Below are 20,285 nucleotides of genomic sequence, written 5' to 3'. Positions count from 1 at the left end.
CAGAGTGGGGCAGAGGGAAACTGAGGCCCCAGGCAGCTGCCCTGCCCTGCTCAGCCCCAGCACCATGCTGCGGACCCCGGCCATGCCCAGCCCAACCCTGCTGGCCCCAGGCTTCACCGCCCTGGGTTGTGCTGGCCCCCTGCCCCGCAGCATCCACAGCCTCTGCAGCCCAGTCCCTGGGGCTGGGTGGGGAGCAGAGCCGCCAGCTGTGGGGTGGACACAGCCCAGCTCTCTGGCTGGCTCCCAGCCTCCTCCAGCCCTGCCAAGCCTGCCCAACCTTGCCTGGCACCCGGGGTCCATGTCCCACACCCCAGCACCCAGGATCCGTGTCCCACACCCCAGCACCCAGGGTCCATGTTCTGCACCTCCCAGCTTCCAACACCGAGGATCTGCATCTCACACGCCAGCCCCAGCACTCAGGCTCCACATCCTGCGCTCCAGCCCAGACCCCACCCTAGCCCAGGGTCCTGGGAAGGGATGGGACCTGCCGGCCAGGCTGCGTGGAAGTGGCATAGAGTCTGCTGAGAGCTCACAAAAATACTCAGTGCTTTATTTGAACCTCAAAACCAAGGCGCAGATGCTGCCAGCGGGCAGCACGCCACACGCATGCAGGCAGGGGAGATGGATGGAGCCCTGCATGGCATGGTGGGAACACTCACGGATGGACACGTGCATGCCAGGACCCACACAAAGGCCAGCCTGGGCCCGGCTCAGCCAGGGCCACTGGCCAGGGTGGCACCAGGAGAAGGCTGTGGCCCAGCCTCGGTGACAAGTGTTGGGACATCCCAAGGGACTGCTGGTGGTGGCTGCATTCACGTGAGGGGCAGCTGCAAGGACCCACGTTGGTCCTTCACAGCCGAGTGCGGCACGCAGACCTCCCCAAATTCAAGACCGCTCCGGATGCCACCAGGCTCAGCCCTCTCCCTCTCCCTGCAGTTCCTGCCCATTCCTCTTCCAGAGAGCCTCCAGGCGTGAGCCCTGTGCTGCTCTCCCAGCACAGCACCAGCTCCCTGGTGCCCCGCTGTACAGGACGCAGCCAAGTCTTCCTGGGCTGTGGCCTCTGTGAGCCGGAGCAGTGGCAGCCCCCTTCCACTAGCACCGCCCGGGGTCTGGCCATGCATGGGGGAGGAGGGGAGGAGTCTGGGGACACTGCTAGCACCCAGATGGCACCACTGCCATGCCAGTCTCCTGTGCCTTGGCAGCCAGAACCCGCAGACTGGGGGGTCACCACTGGCACTCTCCTCCTGGGGCAGCAGCAGCACCGCTGAACTCCAGCACTTCCCAGCTCAAGCCCCATGGCACAGGGGGTGCAGATGCCAGAGTGAGGATCTCCAGCATCACTTGCCCCTCCTCCCCAAACTGGGCTTGAAGTGGAACACCCCTTGCTTGCTGGAGATGGCTTCTGGGACAGGCAGAGCAGGAGGGCTTGGATGCTCTTGGCATCTGCTGTGCCCCGTGCACCCCTGCCTTTGCACTCTCCTACCTTGTTCCCGTGCAGTCTGTGCACAAGATAGCACCTTTGAAGACACTCCCTTCCCAGCAACCAGGCATGGATGGGCCAGGACCCTGCCCCAGCCCTGGATGGACCAGCAGTGCCTGGGACCGGCTCCTGGCCATGGCTCCTGTGCTCACCCGGGGCTCGGGCTCAGGAGGAGCCTGGATGCTGCCCCAGGAGCCGCAGCATGGGCCCAACTCTGCTCCAGCTCCAGCCCTGCAGCAAAGGCTTTCCAGGTAGTCAAGGCTGCGGGTTGCTCCACTTTGGGGTGCAACTAGAGAGGTGCAGGGGCAGCAAGTGCACCTTCTCCCCAGGTTGCCTTAAGCTTCGAGGCCTGAAAGGCCACCAGCCCTTTTTGGGGACCTTGGCCAAGGACCTCAAACCTGGAGAAGAAACCATGAGGCCACCCAGGCAAAGCAGGGGCACAGCAAGGCTGGCCCCCTGTGCCCCGATGCTGGGAGCAGAATCCTGCTCTGCCCAGAACATCTTTCAGAGAAACAAGCAGCAGGTACCCGGCCCCCTCCTCTGTCCTCCCTTCCTATGCCAGTATCTGGCAGGGAGCCAGGGCAGGGGGTACTGGTCTCGAGGGTCCCCAGGAATAGTCCAGAGCTCCAGGTGCAGACAGGGACCATGCACAGACACCTGTGGGGCCCAGGACCCCGGGATGATCCTTGCAGCAGCTTCACAGCAAACACCCTGGCCCCAGCCCTGGGAGCAGCAGGAGAGGGAAGGGGCTCTCTGCCTCCTCTAGGGAAAGCACAGCGCCCGCCTGGCACCGGCACCATGGCTGCCACGCAGCTGGCTGCAGCTCAAGGCCGGCTAGAAGTGCTTGTCCTCCAGCAGCGAGCTCACCACCAGCTCCTTGTTGCCGAAGTCCCAGAAGGCAGTCATGTGGAAGGCCATGTTCGAGAGGACAACCAAGTACTCCAGGAAGGCGAAGATGGTGTACACTGGTGGAGGAAACAGAGCAGGTGAGGACAACCTGCAGCCAGACCTGCCCAAGAGCTGGGGGATCTCCTGGGGCACCTCCCTGGGGCAGCAGGGCACTGGGGGTGGGGTGGGGGTGGGGTGTCCTCTGCCTGAAACCAGGCTAGGGGAGAAGGACAGCTGGGCACCATTCCTCCTGGGGCAGCTCTCCTGGCCTCTGGCTGGGATTGGCAGGCAAGGTGTCACCCTGGCCCCTTCCCCCAGCACATCCCCCCAGGCACCAGGCACGGCAGAGCCACGGCAGGACCCCGTCCCGTCCCTGCCCTGGCCCTCTTACCTCCAGGGCTGCAGTACCAGTTGTGGTGGATGAAGACACACACAGCAAACGCAAATGTGATGAAGGTGATGAAGAAGAGCAGCTGCTTCCACTTGTATGACTTGCGCTCCTGGAAGAGGCCAAGAGCTGGGTCACAGCCCCAGTCAGTCCCTGGTGCCTGCCTCATCCCTCTCACCCCACACGGCAGGGACCTGCGGAGGCCAAGCAGCTCAGCCTTTGCCTCTGCAGATGCCCGACGTGTTGGAGCAGCCATCCCCATCCCCAGGAAAGCTCTGCCTGGGCCTCACTGCAGCCCCTCTGCACCCGAGCTCCCTGGGCACAGCCAGCTGGGTAAGGACCACGGGCCGCACCGGCCGCTTCGACAGGGCTGTGACCTGGGCACACACTGGGGGATCACACCTACGTGGAGATAAACCAAGCCCAGGCTCCCTGTGGTGGGGCAATAAGGCAGCCCCAAGGGCAAGTTGCCAAAGGGGGCTGCGGCATGCCACCAGCTCCCACCCAGCTCTTCCCTTGGGAACTCGCTGCTGCAGCTAAGTGAGGAGCAATGGGAGCCACGGGCACCTCTGGCACCATCTGACACCAACAAGCCACACGGCCCCCTGGGAATGCCGGGGCAGGAGCACCCGGCCACTTGTGGTGGTACTGGGATGTATATGGCACATGGGGCCCTTGTAGCTCCCCAGAGATGGGCCAATGGCTCTACCAGACAGTAGATCCTCTGGCTGCAGACCGGGCAGCTGCAGGTGGCCCCGGCTCCCCTGGGCGCTGCCCAACCGCCCCGGCACGGGGAATTCACCAGTGTGTGCAGGCAGCGGCGGCTGGCACTGCACCTCCTCACTTGTAACTGCACCAGGGAGGAGGAAACCACATGAAGGGGTGGCAGCTGGGGCAGGCGCTGCACCGGAGGCATCGCACAAGCCACCCTGGGGCTGGGGGGCCCCCATCCTCCGCCCCAGCACCACCTCCGACAGCACGACGGCAGGGAGCAGAGCATGGGGCTGCTGCCAGTGGCCCCCCATGCCCTCAGCAATGCAGTTTGCTGCTTCTGTGCTGGCAGAGTCCATCCCCTCCAGGAAAGGGAGCAGCCCAGGGGTCAGCCCTCTCCCCCACGGTGGGCTCCCCCAACCCACTGCCCTATATGCATGCTGCCCAGCATCCCCCAAAGCTGGGGGCTGCAGTGGGTACCAGCTCCAGCCCCCTTCCTCTTCTCTTCCATCAGGCTGATCATCGTGGATAAAGAAACCCAAGGCCCTGGAGTGAACAGCAAGCCCCTGTGGCAGAGGAACCCCAAACCACAGCTGGACACCACGAAGGATACAGGGGAGACCCCAACATCTCACCCCAGTGCAGGGCAGCCAACAAGCCAAGCCCTGGAACAGGGGGGTTGGAAAGAAGGGGGCCAGCTATGGATGCTATGGATGGCCCAGACATGGGCTGTTATTACCATTTCTGGGTGGGAGGGGAATTTCCCCCTTGTCTGATGTTTCACGTGAGACAAAAACTCCATTTTCAGGGACTGCTGAGAATGAGGAAAATTTAAATTGCCCCATCACACTTTCCATTACCCCCCCGAAAGTGTGCTGGCAGGCTTCAGCCAGCCACCCTGTAAGCACAAACAGGTCACGGCAGGAAGGAAAACCCAGAGAGGAAGGATGGCCCCATGGTTGTCTTTACCACCTGGGGACACAGGGCCAATGCTGCCTCCACCCCCCAGGGCCTGGGCAGGTTCTTCCCAGCTTAGGCTGATGGGGGTCTCTCTCCCCATCAGCTCGCGGGACGCTCTGGAGCAGGGCTTCCTGCAGGCAGGAGCAGGCAGCCTGCCCACAGCCCCTGCCCGCCTGCCCACCAGGAAGCAGGGGGTGGCTGGTGCTCAGCCATGAGATTGCGGGGCCAGGGGCATGGGGTGGGACGAACACCAGTGCCAACCCCAGAGTTAAATAACAATGAGCAGCCAGGGTCGAGGCGCTATGTAAAGTTTCACACCGGAAAAGCGGGTCACAAAACAGCCTTGTTTTCATCCAGGTCCCACGGCAGCGGAAACGGTTGCACTACAAAGCGGCAGCCGAGTCCTGCTCGTCACAGCAAGGTGAGCAGCAGATCCCCGCTGTACTCCCCTGCACTGCATCGCACCGTGCTGCGCTGCACGGCTTCATACGGCACTGCACCATGTCACACAGCACCATGCTGCACTGCATGGCACTACAGTGCATCATATGGCACCACGCTGTGCTGCATGTCACTGCACCGGGTCATACGGCACACGCTGTGTTGCACTGCATTGTGTCATGCTGCACCACGCTGCACCCTGGGATGCTTCACTGCATCATATGGCACTGCAGCACTCTGCACTGCACAGCACTGTAGAGCTCCAAACCACACCGTGCTGTCCCACACCACTGTACTGTACCGCACAGCACCTCACAGCGCTGCACAGCCCCTGACTCCACGCCTTTCAGGAGGCTGCTGCTTGCAGTGGATTTAAGGCATCCCCAGATTCCTTGCAAGAGGCTCCCAGTGATCCAGCAGCCAAAGGCTGGGGAATACCAGGCAGCTGAACCTCCTGGGACATCCCCAGGGAATGCTGCGAGGGACCACGTGTGGGGGATCTCCAGCAAAACCGGGGCTATGGGAAGTGGTGATTGACTGGCACTGCCTGAGCCACAAGCCAGACAGTGGGTACCGTCCCTGCTGGTGAGCAGACAGGCAGCTCACCTCCATCAGGCACCGGCAGCTACTGGAGCTCCCACCGCAGTGCCTGAAGCGCAGGCAGCTCCTGCCTCCTCCTCCTCCTGCACCAGGGCTCCTTGCTGCAGCTGGGTGTCCTGCCCATGCTGCTGCAGGGACCTTCCCCGAGGAGCAGCAAACAGCGCCAGATCTCAAGCCAGCAGCTGCTGAGAAACCTCTGTTCAGCAACATGGGCATCTGTCACAACAATGTGCTGCCTCCCAACCCCTGTGCGCCCCTGGGGACCCGCCACCGGCAGCAAGCACCTTGCAGGCATAATCCCCTGGGGCACTGGGCTGAGCTGTGCCCAATCATTAGGGATTAACACCTAATTATCCACTTGCCTTTTATAATCCTTGGTCAGGCTGGGCCCAGTCCAGGGACTCGCCCTTCAGGGAGAAGCAGAGGGTGAGCACCCGGGAAAACTCTCCAGTCACAAGGCCCCAGAGGTGCAGGGACAGGGTGCCATGACACGGGCCTGGGGACACCTTCAGGGGTCCTGGCCCTCAGGGGTCCTGCAGCAGGGCGAGGGGCAGCGCAGGTGCAGGAGACCCCCAGGGCAGTGCCCTAGAAGGGAGCCGGCAGCTCTAAGCAGCCTGGCAGGAGGCTGAAGCCTCCAGATCCCCGCAAGGAAAAAGCGGGATAAGAAAATCCCAGGAAATCCCAAGTGACTGTGAAATGCTCAGGATGTGCACACTGAGGTGGGAAGGATGGTTTTACAGCCTGGCAAACCCAGAGGGATATTGGTGCACCCCTTCTCTGGGAAATAAGAATCCTGACCCTAACCTTAACCCAGCATGGTGCGGTGCAGAACTTTGCTCCCCTGCAGGGCTGGGGCAGAGGGATGCTGCCAGGGCGCTCCCGTGCCTGGCATGGTCAGCAGGCATCGGCTGTCCAGGGACAGCGTGCTCCAGGCTCTGGTGGCTTCAGGCCCCCAGGTGCACTTGCTGAGGCTGCTGGGCTGGTGCAGCTGCAGCCAGCAACACTTAGCTGCCAACCATGGCTTCGCAATTTCCGCCTGGCAAGACAGACTGGGGCACCCAGTGTCCCCTACAAGCCACTCCAGTTTCACGCAGCTCCCCCCACCCCCAAGCCAGCTCTCTGTAGCTGGATGCATGTCTGGCCCAGAAAACCACAGGCAAATTATATTTAGTCCAGCAGCTTCCAGGCTTTGAGCTGGGACGCATTCCCCGTGCACACAAAGGTGAGTCAGGAGCAAGAGGCCAGATGATGGGGGTGAGAACAGACTGGCTGTACCAAGCCAGCCTGGCAGGGACAGCCCTGCAGCCGCACCCCGGGACACTGCCCCGTGTGGCTCTGAGCCTGTGGAAGGTGCCTGGCATCTCCCTCCCCCATACCAGGGGAGCCCCCAGCCCTGCAAACCTGGCTCCAATGGCCGGAGGATGGCTGCTGTGAGCAGGCAGGTGGGAAATAGCAGCAAGGAGGCACAGAGCCTCCTGCTTCTTCCACTGCCTCTGGAGAAGAAGAGGGACCCCTGTAGAGTTCACACCCCAGCTCCTGACAGGGATAGGAAATGGAATGACAAAGTGACATTAATTCAAAATGCAACAGCTATGCTCTCCTGGGACCTCCCAAGCACTGGTTCTGCTCCTGGAGCTGTCCCTTCCCGGGGGACAAGCATCACCCTCGAGGCTATGTGCTGCACACTGGTCCCATCTCCCCATCACGCACTTCTGGCTCCCCTGTGGTGAACCCAAACTGCCCTAGCACCGACAGCTTAGCACTGGTATATTTATAGAGGGCTTGTGTGAGCTACCGTCACCCCGCCATGGGCTGCTGTCGCTAGATTGCCAGCAAGGTGACGGTGCTACCAAGGAGTCAGGCTGAAAGCACGCCTGTTCACTGACTACGCTTGTGGTACCTTCTGCATGGCTCCAGCAGCTGCTGGAAACTAAGCTCAGCTGTCCTGCTCTGGCAGTGCAAGCAGAAATGGCTTAACCAGTGCTGAGGAGGACAGGAGCAGCCGCGGAACGAGTATGGTGCCTGCCAGCCAGGCGCTGGTCGGCCCCGCTGTGCTCGTGCAGGCGGGATTTGCAGCCAAGCGGCACCTCTGCCTTCACACTTGCTGCATGACACACTTTCCAGAAGCCGCCAGCCTGGGGCTGGGCTCAGCCCTACAAAGCAGGCTGCCTGCAGCCTGGGCTGATGCGAGGCAAAGCTCCAGCACCAGCGTCACGGCAGGACCCGGCCCTACTGATGAGCCTAAAGCAGCCAGCCTGGCAGCTGCCATGCGTGTCTCCTGGCTGAAATGCAGCCGCTAGTGACACCAGCCTCTGAGGCGGGGGGGGGAAATATGTTTGCAAACAAGAAGTGAAACTGCTCTGCTCTGCTGCACATCATCTTCGAGGTGGCAGAGCCAGCTGTGGAAGGGGGGTTTTAAAGGGTGCGCAGCTGGCCAGGAGCAGAGGCACCAGCCAGAGAGGGCAACGGCACGCTAGCCACAGCCAAGCACCAAGGACTGGTGTGCTGCCTCTAGTCTGCTATGATCCCTGCACAGCTGGAGGCTCCCTGGCTCCATTTCCCTTTTCCCACCTGAGCTCTCTTCTCTGCTTGGTCCCTTCCCCTCGTCCTCTTAGCTTGCTTTCTCTTTTCTTCCCTCCTGCAGAGCTTTATTTTCCTTTCTCTTACTATTTGCCACCTTGTAACTGGAAACAGTCTGTACTTCCCCATTACGAACAAGTTCCTTAGCACCTTCCTGCCCTTGCAGAAAGGCGGGCAGTTGCAACACAAGCCCTGACAAACGAAAGGCTTTTGCAAGACCAATTCCTGTGACTCACGTGCTGAAACTCTAGCAAACCTGGGGAGCTTTGCCCCTCTTTGGCAGTGCTAAAAAGCTGTGCCAGACATGGAGCCTGAGAAGGGCTGTGCACACACCCCCGCTCCCTCCTCCGGACTGACCAGGAGGAAGGCTGGGTCCAGCCTTCCAGCTCCTCGCATGGAGCTTGACCTGGAGATGGTCCCAGGTTTGGCTCTGGAGAATGTGAACTCCCCTGGGGACCCTTGGTGGCTTCCTCTGCTCTGGTACCCTGCATCCCCCTTGTCCTGGAGCTGGCAGTGGCAGAAGGGGACAGGCTGGGGGTAGCAAAGGCAAATAACCCCCCCCCATGACAAACTGAGAGAGAATCTGGTCCTGAGATACCACGACCTGCAAGAAGAGAGGTCACTTGCACGCTGCCCTAAACCAGATGCTCAGCGAGCGCTGCCCAACTTCTCCCTGCTCCTGCTGAGGCCAGCAGTTCCCACCGGCTGCTCGGCTCGGGGTGAGGAGGATGTGGCAGTGGCACCGTGCTCACCATGGCCTTGCCACCCTTCCCCTGCCGAGCCAAGCAAGCCGCAGGTGTTGCAGGAGCTGGGCTAAGCCCACCGGCAGCCCCGTGGAGCCCTGCTGCCACCAGCCTGGGAAGTGAAGCAGGCATGCAGCCCAAGGAACCCAAATGGCAGGATAAGTCCCAGGAGACCCTGTCCAGCCCAGAGGAGCCATGGCCCCCTGGGAGTGATTCACAGCAGAAGCCCAACTTGCACATCATGGGACACCGATGGTGTGACAAGGCAGATCTGCAGAGTGGTGATAAGGGCAAGCGCCTGCTTATCAAACGATGCCGCCTGCGGGCACATGCCCAGCAGCATGCCAAGCCCTCGGCCCACTTCGTCCAGATACATCCAATCTGACAGCTGCATCGTCACCCTGCAGCGCTTTCCTTTTTGGAGGGACTCACCCGTCACCCTCACTCCCCGGGCGACAGCTCCATCTGCTGACACGCAGCCACACAGGGAGCTGGTGCAGGGGACACGGTGCTCCCAGGCAGAGGCAGATGAGCCCTGGCTCCAGGTCAGGGCTGGCCCCAAAGGGGAACTCTCTCCGTGGGGATTTGGCAGGGGAGGATCATGCACCCTTGCAGGCAGCTCCTCTCCATCAGCAGGGCCTTTCCAAGATGGGAGGAAGCCATGCCAGGTGGTGGCATGTTCAGCCAGGGCATCATCATTGTGCCACTCCACCCTTCCACCCAGGGATGTGCCACAGTCAACACGTCCTTGGAGGGAGCAAATGCTCCTTTTCTGGGCTTGGGCACATGCACCAGGACACAGCAGTGCCCCCAGCACAGCTCAAGCCTTGCAGCATCAGGGAGAGGGTAAGAAGGAAAAGCTGCCACCTTGCCCACTGCAGCACACAGCTGGAGATGCTGCAGCTTGGTAGCAGCCCCCAGACCAAGTGAGTCCTGCAGGATGGGGAGACAGGTTTGCTGTGCCCCTCTCCCATGCCCAAAACCCAGCAGCACCAACACAAAGATGCGTAGGGTGCTCCAGCACCAGCAGGTGCATGAGAGCCCAGGTGACAGCACCCAGCAGCACTGAGCCTGCAGGCTTTGTAGGCGCAGGCTGCTCCCCAAGCAGGCACCCAGCAAGGCCACCATCACACGGCAGCTTCACAGACCAGCTGTGGACGTGCAGACACACAGGACTGGCTCTGGACAGCCATGACAGGACCTCCCACCTGCTTTCCTCAGCTCCTCAGGGGCAGGTAACGAACCAGCCCCACCAAGTGACATGGCAGAGGAAGGCAACCTGCAGGCGGGAGTGCTGTCAGATGGCAGCAGGGTGCACCGGATCAAAACACAACTGGTGGGACATTGCTCATGGTGTTCCCCAACATGAACTTGGGAGAAACCCACCAAAATTACCAGCAGAGGAAAGGCAGACATTTACAGGCAGGCTGCTCACCCCCCTGACCCGATCCTCTGGCTCTGATGCTGTGATGGGTCAGGGACACATTACACCAGAGCTCTCTGCCTGCAGTCCCTGCCACACACAGCGATGTGTACCCATCACCATCGGGGTACACAGGCTCAGAGCTCAGCCCAGGGAACAGCCACAGTCCCCACCTCACAGCCAGCATCTGTTTTTTTTTTTGCTCCTGCCAGCTGACAGCAGGACTAGCGCTGCTGCTAATATGCTGCAACCAAAACTCACGGGCTTGCTGCAATGCTACAGTCTGCAAAGGTGCAAGGACTGCAGGCAGGTGCTCCCCGGGGGCGACTGCTGCATGGGGAGACATCTGAGGTGCAGCGCTGGGGGAAGAGATGCAGGGGCTTGATGCTCTCACAGAAAACGAAACAAAAAAAACCCCACCCAACCAAAAAAATAAACTGAAAAACAAGCCAAAAAAAAGACGAAATCAATAAAGGAAGCCACAGTAAAGCCACTAAGGGGTGACTGCTGAGCTCCCATTTTCCCCCTATCACCAGAGACAATAGCTTGCTTCCCAGCGAGAGGGGAACCCCAGGATCTCCAAAAGTCCCTTTCACAGGGAGTCCTGCAGCCAAACAACTGCCGGAAGCTTCTTTTCCAGGTCTCTGAAATAAGCCAGCAAAGGGATGGGCTCAGTGAATTGCTGGAAAGGGACAATAAACAGCCGTGATGAAGCAGGAGCCTTACCAAGGCGCTCTCTGAACTGTCCAAGCAGACCCTGCACACAGCACTCATCCTGCCCTGTATGCAGTCCCTTCAGAAAGACTTGCTCCCAGCCCTTGCCAGCTTCCCAGTCCTGAGATAAAGGCATACACCTCCACCAGTTTCCTCTGAAGGTCTCTGCTTTGCAAAGTGATGACCTTGCTGGGGCAACACAGTCCAGGGAGCCCTGGGGACCTCCCTCAGGTATTACTGGGGACTGTGAGGGCTGGACTGGGGACCAGCGGGGCAAGATGCATCCCTAAGGAGAAAAGGACTGAGAGGTCCAGGGAGCCCAGAGACCCAGGCAAAGCTGAGCATACAAGAGGCATGCATGCACAGAAGCAACTTTCTCACACAGAATTTCAAAGCTGAATGTCCTGCCCTGCCTGTCTGTGGCTGTGCTGGTGCCCATAGTCCAGGATGGCACCAAAGCGGCATCCAGGTGATGGAGCCAGAAGGCTCTGGCTGGATGCTCTGTCTGACCAGCAAGTCTCTGAGCCCACAGGGAACCAGACCCACAGCCAGTCTGCTCAGTGCACCAATTCCTGGAGGAAAGGAATAACACAACACCTGCTGCCCACTCCTGGCAGCTGTTCCCAGTTCCCCAGCACAAAGAAGCAAATTTCAGCTCAGAAACAGGCATTTTCAGGCAAGAAGGTCAGCAAACTCAACCTGCAGGCACACTGATGGGGTAGTATTCAAACATCAGCTCTAAGTGAAAACCAGAAAATAGGAAATCAAAAGATTCTTCCCCACTTCATTTTGGTAAACCATGACTTTTGGTGACCATGTTTCCCAGTTTCACCCGCTAGTGTTAACTCCTTTAGCACCCAGTCACAAGCAAGCACCAGCCAAAAGTCTCTACTGCCAGCTGAGTGTCCCCTCCCCAGCACCGCACGAAGAGAAGAAAGGAAAGTTTCTGTACCTCAGGACTTACTGTGTGTTTCTTAGTCATTCTCCAGAGGATGCACGTTAAGAGCATGTGGCCCAGAGCCGATGTAATAAAGACGATAAAGGCATTTTCGTGGATTGCTGAATCAACAAGACAAAGGTTTACGGTTAAATCTGAGCCAAGAGCACAACGGGAACATGGGGCAGGCTTTGGGAGGGTGAAGGACTGCTTTCTGCAGGATGCAGTCCTTCTGGGAGTCCCAGCACCTGGGAGATGCTGTGCCCCCACCCCCCACTAGCAGAGCTCCAGGGACCCAGAGTCTTTGCAGCAGAGAGGCACGGCACAGCTCCGCACCCTCAGAGAAGGGACCTGGTCTGAGAGCTTCCGTTGCTTCACACTATTGTAAACTTTGGGCACGCTTGAGAGCAGCTCAGCATCCCTGCTATTATTCTAGGGATAGGGAAACTTAGGCACGAAGTGGGGGTTTGTGGAGTGAGCCAGTCCAAGATCCAGAAAGGGCCATCTTCTGGCCTCCTGCATTATGTACCTACGAATTAACAGCTGTCATCAGCCCCACCACCAGCACCGAGGTAGTCTCAGGCATCACTGAAGTAGCACAGATACAGGGTCAGGCTGGAAATACAGCTGGAGCAACACTGAGCCAGAGCAGCTCACGAAGCCCCAAAGCCACACACAAAGCCCATGCAACTTCAGGTGAGTTATTTTCAAATGAATGCTTCCATTTAAGAGTTTCCCAGCTTCTTCTCCAGGAGCTGAACCACAGGCTGAATGCCCAACCACCTGAATATAAGAAATGAACTTCCCTGCTTCCCCTCTTGATTCCAGGGAAAGTGAAACCATGCAAGGAGCAATGGTAAAGACAGCTATTAGAGGTGAAGATGTGAGCTGTGTCCTGCAGAGATGATTAACTTGAGCCTGTTCTCATCTCAGCACGGAAGCCAAGGTCTGAAACCTTCCTTCCTCACAAACCTGAGATTAGTCTGTAATAAGGATCTGGGAAAACCAGGTTAGCTTCAGCTCTCAATGCAGCTTTTGCCCAGCCACTCTGCCGCACCTCAGTCTCCCCCTTGCAAAGCTCTGCACAAGCTGAGCAGAGCTGTCAGCTGCCAAACAAGCCACAGGCAGAGCCATTCAGGTGACAGCATGGTTTGAGGTATCCAAACCCCAAAAGACCATCTGAATTTCTAAGGCCACATTGCTAGTCCCTGATGGGCCAGAGAAGCCCCACTGGCAGGTCAGTCTGCAGTCCCTGGCCATGGTGGGGGCAGCTGGGGACATCAGCAGAGGCAGGTGGGGTGGTGATGGGATGCCTCACCATCATGGGAGATAGGGAGCGCTGGCAGGAGAGAAGGAAGGTGAGCTGGACAGGAACACCTCCTAGACCACAGACCTCCCTTGGCCGGGGTTCACATCCAGCCATCCCAGAACACTGGGCTCCACTATGGATCTGCATCCTCACCCTAAAGACTTGTGGAGGTCCTTGGACTCTGCTCATGACACCGCAGCATTGAAGCCATCAGGCTTACTGATGAAGACCCAGCAGAAGCCAGTGAGCATCTAAACTGTGGGAAGCTTCATCAGACTGACAGGCCCAAACCCAAACTGCTCTGGGCATGGCTCCTGAGCGATGAGCAGTGAGCAGAAATGCAATAACCACTGCACTGCGAAAGACAGAAGCATCTGTGAGTAGGACAATAAGCACAGGGACAACGAGCTGTCAGCTGTCCCACCAGCCTGAGGGTGCAGGGGCTCATGACTTTGTGAGCTGTTTTTCCTGGACAGAATCACAGAATGATCAGGGTTGGAAGGGACCTCTGGAGATCATCTAGTCTGAACAACAGCTTGCTGTTTTAGTGGGCAGGATCCAATATCTTCAAACACCAATTCTGACAGGGAATCAGGACAGCACCTGCACTGCTCTGCTTTGTGCTTTGAATGTGAAACCCTGCTTCGATGGTAGCAGTGGGCTGAAGGGAGCCTCAGATATCATGCACCTGGTCCTCTGCACTGGGGCTGGACCCCTCATCCCCACAGTCACATTCCCAGCCTTCCTGGAGGGCTCCGGTGGCCACAGCCCATCTCCAGCTTGCTGCTTTAAGCAGTTGCAAGGCTTCCTGACCCCCACCGCACCTGCCTTTGAGAGTATGTTTTCCTCACCCATTTTGAGTAGCAAAATATCCTCAGTACAATTATCAGCTGAGTTCCCACCTCCTCACCTCACCTGCCTTGCTGCAAGGAGACAAACCCTGTTCTGTCAGCTATCCCTCCCCAGCACTGCTCCAAACCCTCTTTTCTTGGAGCTCTGGCCTGGCCTCCCTTTGCAAGGCTTTGTGACTACATCCTCCAGTGTGGTCCCACAGCCAGGCAGGATATCCATCATCATCCTCCTCTGGGCAGGCACAGCCAACACACAACTCTCCCGACAAGTCCCAGAACTGGGTTTGTTTCTGCTGCAACAGCACCACCTTGCTGGTCCATGGATTTGAGTCCTCTTAAGTCAATCCCCAGTGTCTCCTCCAGATCTCAGGATTAAACAGCAGCTGGATATCATCACTGGCACTTAAATTCATTTCAGATGAGACCATGTGGGAGAAGAGCATTTCCCAGCCTATTGTGACCGTATTTTGCACACACTGACTTAACCTGAAAAATTCTGATTTTGTTTTCAGGTCAATACAGGAAATTTTACACAAATAATTTTGTGAGAGGGTATTTAAAATGCAGCTGGAACAGAGCATGGGCTGGAAGCCAGCTCAGAGCCAAAGCTCAGCAGTGGAGGCAGAGTGGATAACAAGGATGAAAACTAACCTGCGTTTGCTCAGCTTCAGAGAGAAGCGTTAAGCATGGCTTTGGTACGCAAGTGCAAACCAAGTGCTGAAGCCTGATCCTACGCTTGCTACAAAAATTCAGCCTATGGTTTTGGCCAATTAGCAGCAACCCAAGAATTTTGGGACAAACATGGCTATTTGCATATTATGGACATAACTTTGCTCTATAAGTACTAATTTTAATAGATTTTTTTAAAAAACTTCTTTTTTCCCCTCCAAACTGACTACCGCCAAAACCCTGACATGAAGCAGAGCTCTGCAAAGCCTCGGCAGCTGTCAGCAAGGCCACCAGTAAGATGGTCAACAGAGAGTGTGGGAGGAGACACCTACCATAGTTTTCAGATGAGGACACATACGTCAGAATAAGGAGGGCGAAATTTTCAAGCAGATTGAGCAGCAGGTTGAAGTGGCACAAGTGCAGGTAGTGAGGATGTGAGCAGTGGCAGCTCTGGTAGTGGTTCCAGTAGGCAACTGCCACCAGGAAGCGGGGAGCTGAGTGGAGGCCAATGCAGAGCCGCCAGATGTAACGCTGAGGGGTCTCTCCCCCGATAGCAGCACTGATGGAGGGGAGGTAGTTAGGGACCTGGAAGAGAGACAGTAGCTTATGGGGAGAGGCACAGGGAGCGTGTCATACTGTTGTATTTCTAGCTCTCCAAGATGCTAAAACTGGTTTGGTGTTTGGTTGTTTTTTTTTTTCCCCAAATAAGTTTATGTCCCCTGGCTTTTGAAAAAGGAATAATGTGGCAGCAACCCTGGTTCATCCCCCAGGACCACAAAGCCCCCAGCTCTGCTAGGTCAGTCCCCAGGCACTGGCATGCCCTGCTCAGGGTCCCACTTGGGTTTCTTAGCTTTATACTTCTGACCTTTATTCCTTCCTTTTACTCAGTCATGGTCCCCCATGTGTTCTTTGCCCTCAAGTTTGGGGACAGAAGAGAGGAGGGTGCATGGTTTTGTTAGTGAAACACTAATGGAGAGAATCAATAGCAACAGCAGGCAAAGACGCTGTTCAGGGAGGAACATAAAAACAGCAAAACCATCAACGCAGCCCTGGAATATACTCCCAACTGCCAGAGTTTCACAGTCCAGGGACTTCCTGAGCCAGTCACAGAAGGGTCTGGGTTGGAAGGGACCTTAAAAAAATCATCTAGTCCAATCCCCTGCCATGGCCAAGGACACTATAATTGCTACGTGCCATGTGATCGCAGCATGGCTGGGGCTGGAAGGGGCCTCTGGAGACCATCTAGCCCAACCCCCTGCTACAGCAGGCTCTCCTACAGCAGGCTGCACAGAGCCATGTCCAGGTGGGTTTTAATGCCTTCAGAGCAGGAGACCCCACAGCCTCTCTGGGCAGCCTGTCCCGGTGCCCCGTCACCCTCAAGGTAATGATGTTCTTCCTCACATTCAGTGGAAGTTCCCATGTTACAGTTTGTGCCCGTTGCCCCTTGTCCTGTCGCTGGGCACCACTGAAAAGAGCCTGGCCCCCTCCTCTTGGCACCTGCCCCTAAGATATTTGTAGCCATTGGTGAGGTCCCCTCTCAGTCTTCTCCTCTCCAGGCTGAACAGCCCCAGCTCCCTCAGCCTTTCATCAGAGAGATGCTCTACCCTCTCATCTTTGTAGCCTGCACTGAACCCTCTCCAGTAGTTCCCTGTCTCTGTTGAACTGAGGAGCCCAGAAGTGGACACAGCACTCCAGATGTGGCCTCATTAAGGCAGAGTAGAGGAGAAAGATAACCTCCCTCGGCCCTACTGGCCATGGTCCTCCTCATGCACCCCAGGCTTTCTTCCACTCTTCCACGATCCTGCTCAGTCTCTGCTGGAGCCCCCACAGAACTGTGCACACCCAGTGTCCTGCAGAGAGGTGTTCCCCAGATCAGCTGCTCTCAAGGCAGCCAAGAAAGAGCTGGTTCCTCAAGCAGAACCTGCCACCTCCATAGGACATCCCCTACTTCTCATACTGGCAGAAGGCAAGCACTGGGTCCCTGCCTGCCCTCTCCAGGCCAGCCATGAACTAGGTCTCTGTCTTGCCTCTCCCTGCTCTCAGCCCATTGTCTCTTCCTGCACACAGCTGAAGTGCCCTTACTCCGCCACCCGAGGAAAAGGAGCTGCATCACACCTCTGAGCATCCTTACTGCCCTGCCCCACACACTCAAGTTGTGAGGAGGGGACAGAACCACATGCCACATGTGAACATCACTTATTTCTCCAAATCAAACTGTCCTGGCATTTTGTTGCCCAGTCAGCCCCCTCAGCAGCCTGCCTCACTATCCCTGCTCCAGGATCTCGGCATCGCCACCACTCTGTGACAGCCCACAGTGTATGGGCACAAGAAACAGCACGGACCCCATAAAGCCCTGTGGTCATCTCCTGCTGGTGGGAGAATATCTGTTGCCCACTGTTCCCGGCTTCTAACCAGCTGCTTATCAACACTTGTGCTGTGGCTGCTTGAAAACCTTGGGAAGGAAGCCAACCTCATCAGTTTCAGAAATCCAGGCAGTCCCTCTGAACCTTCATTCCCCAGGCATGTTTTTGTGACTCCTCTGAAGAACTCCAGTAGATCTGAGGGGCATCAATTCCTTTTATAAAAGCTGGGCTAACTCTTCCACAGGGCAGTATATTTATCTGCAGCTTCACCAGTTTTATTCCTTATCATAATCACCACCAATGTGCTTAGTACAGACATCAGCCTGACCGGTCTGGACTTACCTAGGTCCCTTTTAAAAAGCAAAAACCTCAGTTGCCAGTCCCAAGGTGTCAAAAATACAATATAATCAAGAGGCTTGTTCAAGGTCTGTAACACTTCTGGTGGGAAAGCCCAGAAGACGACAAGAGCCCTGCCATCCCACTCGCTGTCGCTGCCAAACAGCCACAACCTTGGAGGACTTTGCATTTTGATGACGGGAGCTGCTTACCCCGCAATGGGTTGCTGTTGTCTCCTGGAAATGGAACAGCAGAGACCAGATCACACAGAAAAGGAAACCAAAGAGCGGGCATAATACAGTCCCAATGGCTAATGTGGTAAAACGGAGCCGGAAGAGGATCCCATCTCGATCCAGGGGCAGCGGCACCTGTAACATCTTGATGGACCTGAAAACAAACAAACGAGCAAGCAAATGTTTGATGAGGATTCTCTGTCCTGCAAGATCCAGCCCCAGACAACCCTGGGCAGGAATGCACACGGCTGGCTGCCAGCCTCTCACACCCGTGTTTAATAGCAGCACAGCCCTAGGGTGGGATCAAGGACAGGCACCAAAAGCACCATTCTGAGACACAGGAAGCCCAAGACTCACGTACAACAGCGGTCAGAGCAGTATCCCGCATACATGTACAACAGCGAGCAGGGTCAGAGCAGTGTCCTGCACGCAGCAGGGAGGAGCAGGCAGTGGGACGTCCCACACTGTGCTGCAGGCCATAATACCGATCTAGCTGGAAAAGCACGTGAGCTCTTTTCTGTGGGGCACGTCTATCCAGACTGTTCCCAGGCTGTGCTTGCAGCTGCAGCACAGCACAGTGCTGACAGAGCGAGGACACTGCATACTGCCCAGTGCTGCTGTGAGCTGCAGCTCCTCCAGTGCATCCCCAACCACCCAGAGCATCATCTGCTGCCACCGCAGCACAACTGCACCGCAGCCCCGCATCCAGCGCCATCCCAGCCGAGTACTCAGCACCTTTACAGGCAAGACTCTGGCTGTAGGATCAGGACTTTGCAAGTCCCACACCTTGCACAACAATAAAGCTGTTGCTTATCAGACTGGGCAAGCTGGGACAAGTGGTTTATCAAGCCTGGCAGCCCATTTCCAGCTCATGGCTCTCCATCAGCTCAGTCTCAACACTTGCTAGCTGCTCTCTTGCTCTCAGCCACAGTTGTTCATCCCTGCACCCCTGGCCACAGCCCAGCTGCCCTCTTAACTCCTGGGATCACAGTCACGTTAAGTGTTAAAGGTCATCATCGCATTCATCTTCCTTTGGGCTCTCCTCCTGCCATGCCTGGCCCTGACCTCTTCTGTCCCAGCAGGCTCCCTCCTGCCTGGGGACAAGGGCCACCGAGCAGCTCAAACAAGGGGATGCGATGTTCTGCTATGAGTGAGCAGTCTGGGATCCCTGCCTCACCTCACCCCCCGCTCAGGCTCCAGGACAAATCCGATTTACAGACAATCCCTGCAGAAGGCAGTTACCAGCAGGAGCAGGAGTCTGGGCAGCTGCCCCAGGGCAGCATGGCCACGATCTCCTCCAGCACCACAAGCCCCCCCCCCCCCCCTTTTCTGGCACAGGGACTGTCCCCGCTGGTGCTGTGGTACCCCAGCAACAAAGGGCTATGGAAAACAGAACTCAGCCCCCTCACCTGGGCTGTGCCACTGCTCTGCAGGCTGCTGAGGGGCGATTTATTTGCAGGATGAAAGCAAAGTGAAAGGGAAGCTCTACTGTGGTTCAGCCAGAGCCCTTTGGGGCCAGGACTGCAGCAAGCTGGACTGAGGAGCAGGTGGAGGGGGTTCCCCCAGGCTTGTCTCCCCAGGACCACCACTGGCAGTGACCCGGACGAGATGCCTCTGACGGGCAGGGCTGCTGGGGGCAGCTGCGCTTCTCACAGAGCGAGGCCGGGATGGGGGGCTGGGACACCTGGCACCCTGCACCTCCCTCGAGGTGGGCTCAGCTGTGGGGACACACTGAACTGTGTAATGGGGACACGCGTGGGGGACTGCCTCACAGTGTGGGGGGACAGTGTCCCCACCAACCCCAAAAAGGGAGCCCCTGATTAGCCCCTGTCACATTCTCACAAGGGAGCAAACAAAATAGTAATTTTTTTGTCTCATGCACTGAAGAGACCCAAGCCTGCCCGGCACCAGCACCCACACCCCTAGAGACATCCCCGGACACCCCAGACTCCCCCCGAGATCATCCCCAGGCACCCCATACCCTCCTCCCAGAGACACCAGCTGAGGACCTCACAGTGCTGTGACCCCCTCCACGGGCACCCCACATCCCCCCAGAGATCCCACGCCTCCCCCCTGCCCTCGAGCACCCCATATTCCCCCGAGACACCCCCCCCTCGATATAAGCCACCCCCTTTCAGAGACCTCAAAATGCTGTGACCCCTCTGGACACCCCACATCCCCCCAGAGACCACCCCAGACACCCCACATCCCTCAGGGACCCCACACCACAGACCCCACCAAGCACCCTATATTCCCCCAGAGACCCACACCCCGGGCACTCCTTGTTCCCCCGAGCCACCCCCTCTCCAGATACCTCACAGCGCTGTGACCCCCAAGGCACCCCACACCCCCCATGGACCCCCCGGGACCTCACAGCGCTGCGAGTGACCCCGCGGGCACCCACCTGTTCCCCCAGCCCCACACCACCTCAGGGCCCCGTACCGCTCAGCCCCCTCCGCTCTGCTCCATGCCCCAGCCTGTCCCCGTCCCCGCCTCCACCTTCACCGCCCCCGCCTCTTCTTCCGCCGTCACCCCCTCCTCCTCCCACCGCCCGCCCTTTCCTGCCGCTGCGGCCAGGCTCCCCGCTCCCTCAGGCCGGGCCTGGCGGCTCCGCGGGGCCGGGCCCGGGGCGCCCCCCACCGCCCAAGTCACCTCAGCA

The 20,285-nt window shown here is 57.9% G+C and overlaps 1 protein-coding gene across 4 annotated transcripts; it reads right to left on the bottom strand.

Moving 5' to 3' along the window:
- Nucleotides 1-529: 529 nt before the first annotated feature.
- On the bottom strand, nt 530-20,163 carry PGAP2 (post-GPI attachment to proteins 2). 4 transcript variants are annotated; one of them, XM_055703193.1, is made up of 6 exons: nt 20,031-20,163; nt 17,606-17,780; nt 15,027-15,279; nt 11,893-11,987; nt 2,760-2,868; nt 530-2,445 (listed from the first exon to the last, which is right to left on the bottom strand). In XM_055703193.1, exons 2-6 carry the CDS (start codon nt 17,768-17,770, stop codon nt 2,315-2,317), a joined length of 753 nt encoding a protein of 250 aa, XP_055559168.1. In that variant the 5' UTR covers nt 17,771-17,780; nt 20,031-20,163; the 3' UTR covers nt 530-2,314. The 4 variants fall into 4 exon arrangements, with proteins under 4 accessions (XP_055559168.1, XP_055559167.1, XP_027653566.1 ...); XM_055703192.1 differs by having other exon boundaries at nt 11,881-11,987; nt 20,031-20,162; XM_027797765.2 differs by lacking the exon at nt 20,031-20,163 and adding an exon at nt 19,036-19,563.
- Nucleotides 20,164-20,285: the final 122 nt, after the last annotated feature.

The sequence above is a fragment of the Falco cherrug genome, chromosome 2, assembly GCF_023634085.1.
Source record: "Falco cherrug isolate bFalChe1 chromosome 2, bFalChe1.pri, whole genome shotgun sequence".
In the NCBI taxonomy this organism is placed as follows: domain Eukaryota; kingdom Metazoa; phylum Chordata; class Aves; order Falconiformes; family Falconidae; genus Falco; species Falco cherrug.
Note: the sequence above shows the minus strand (reverse complement) of the source record. Positions and strands in the feature narration are given on the sequence as shown.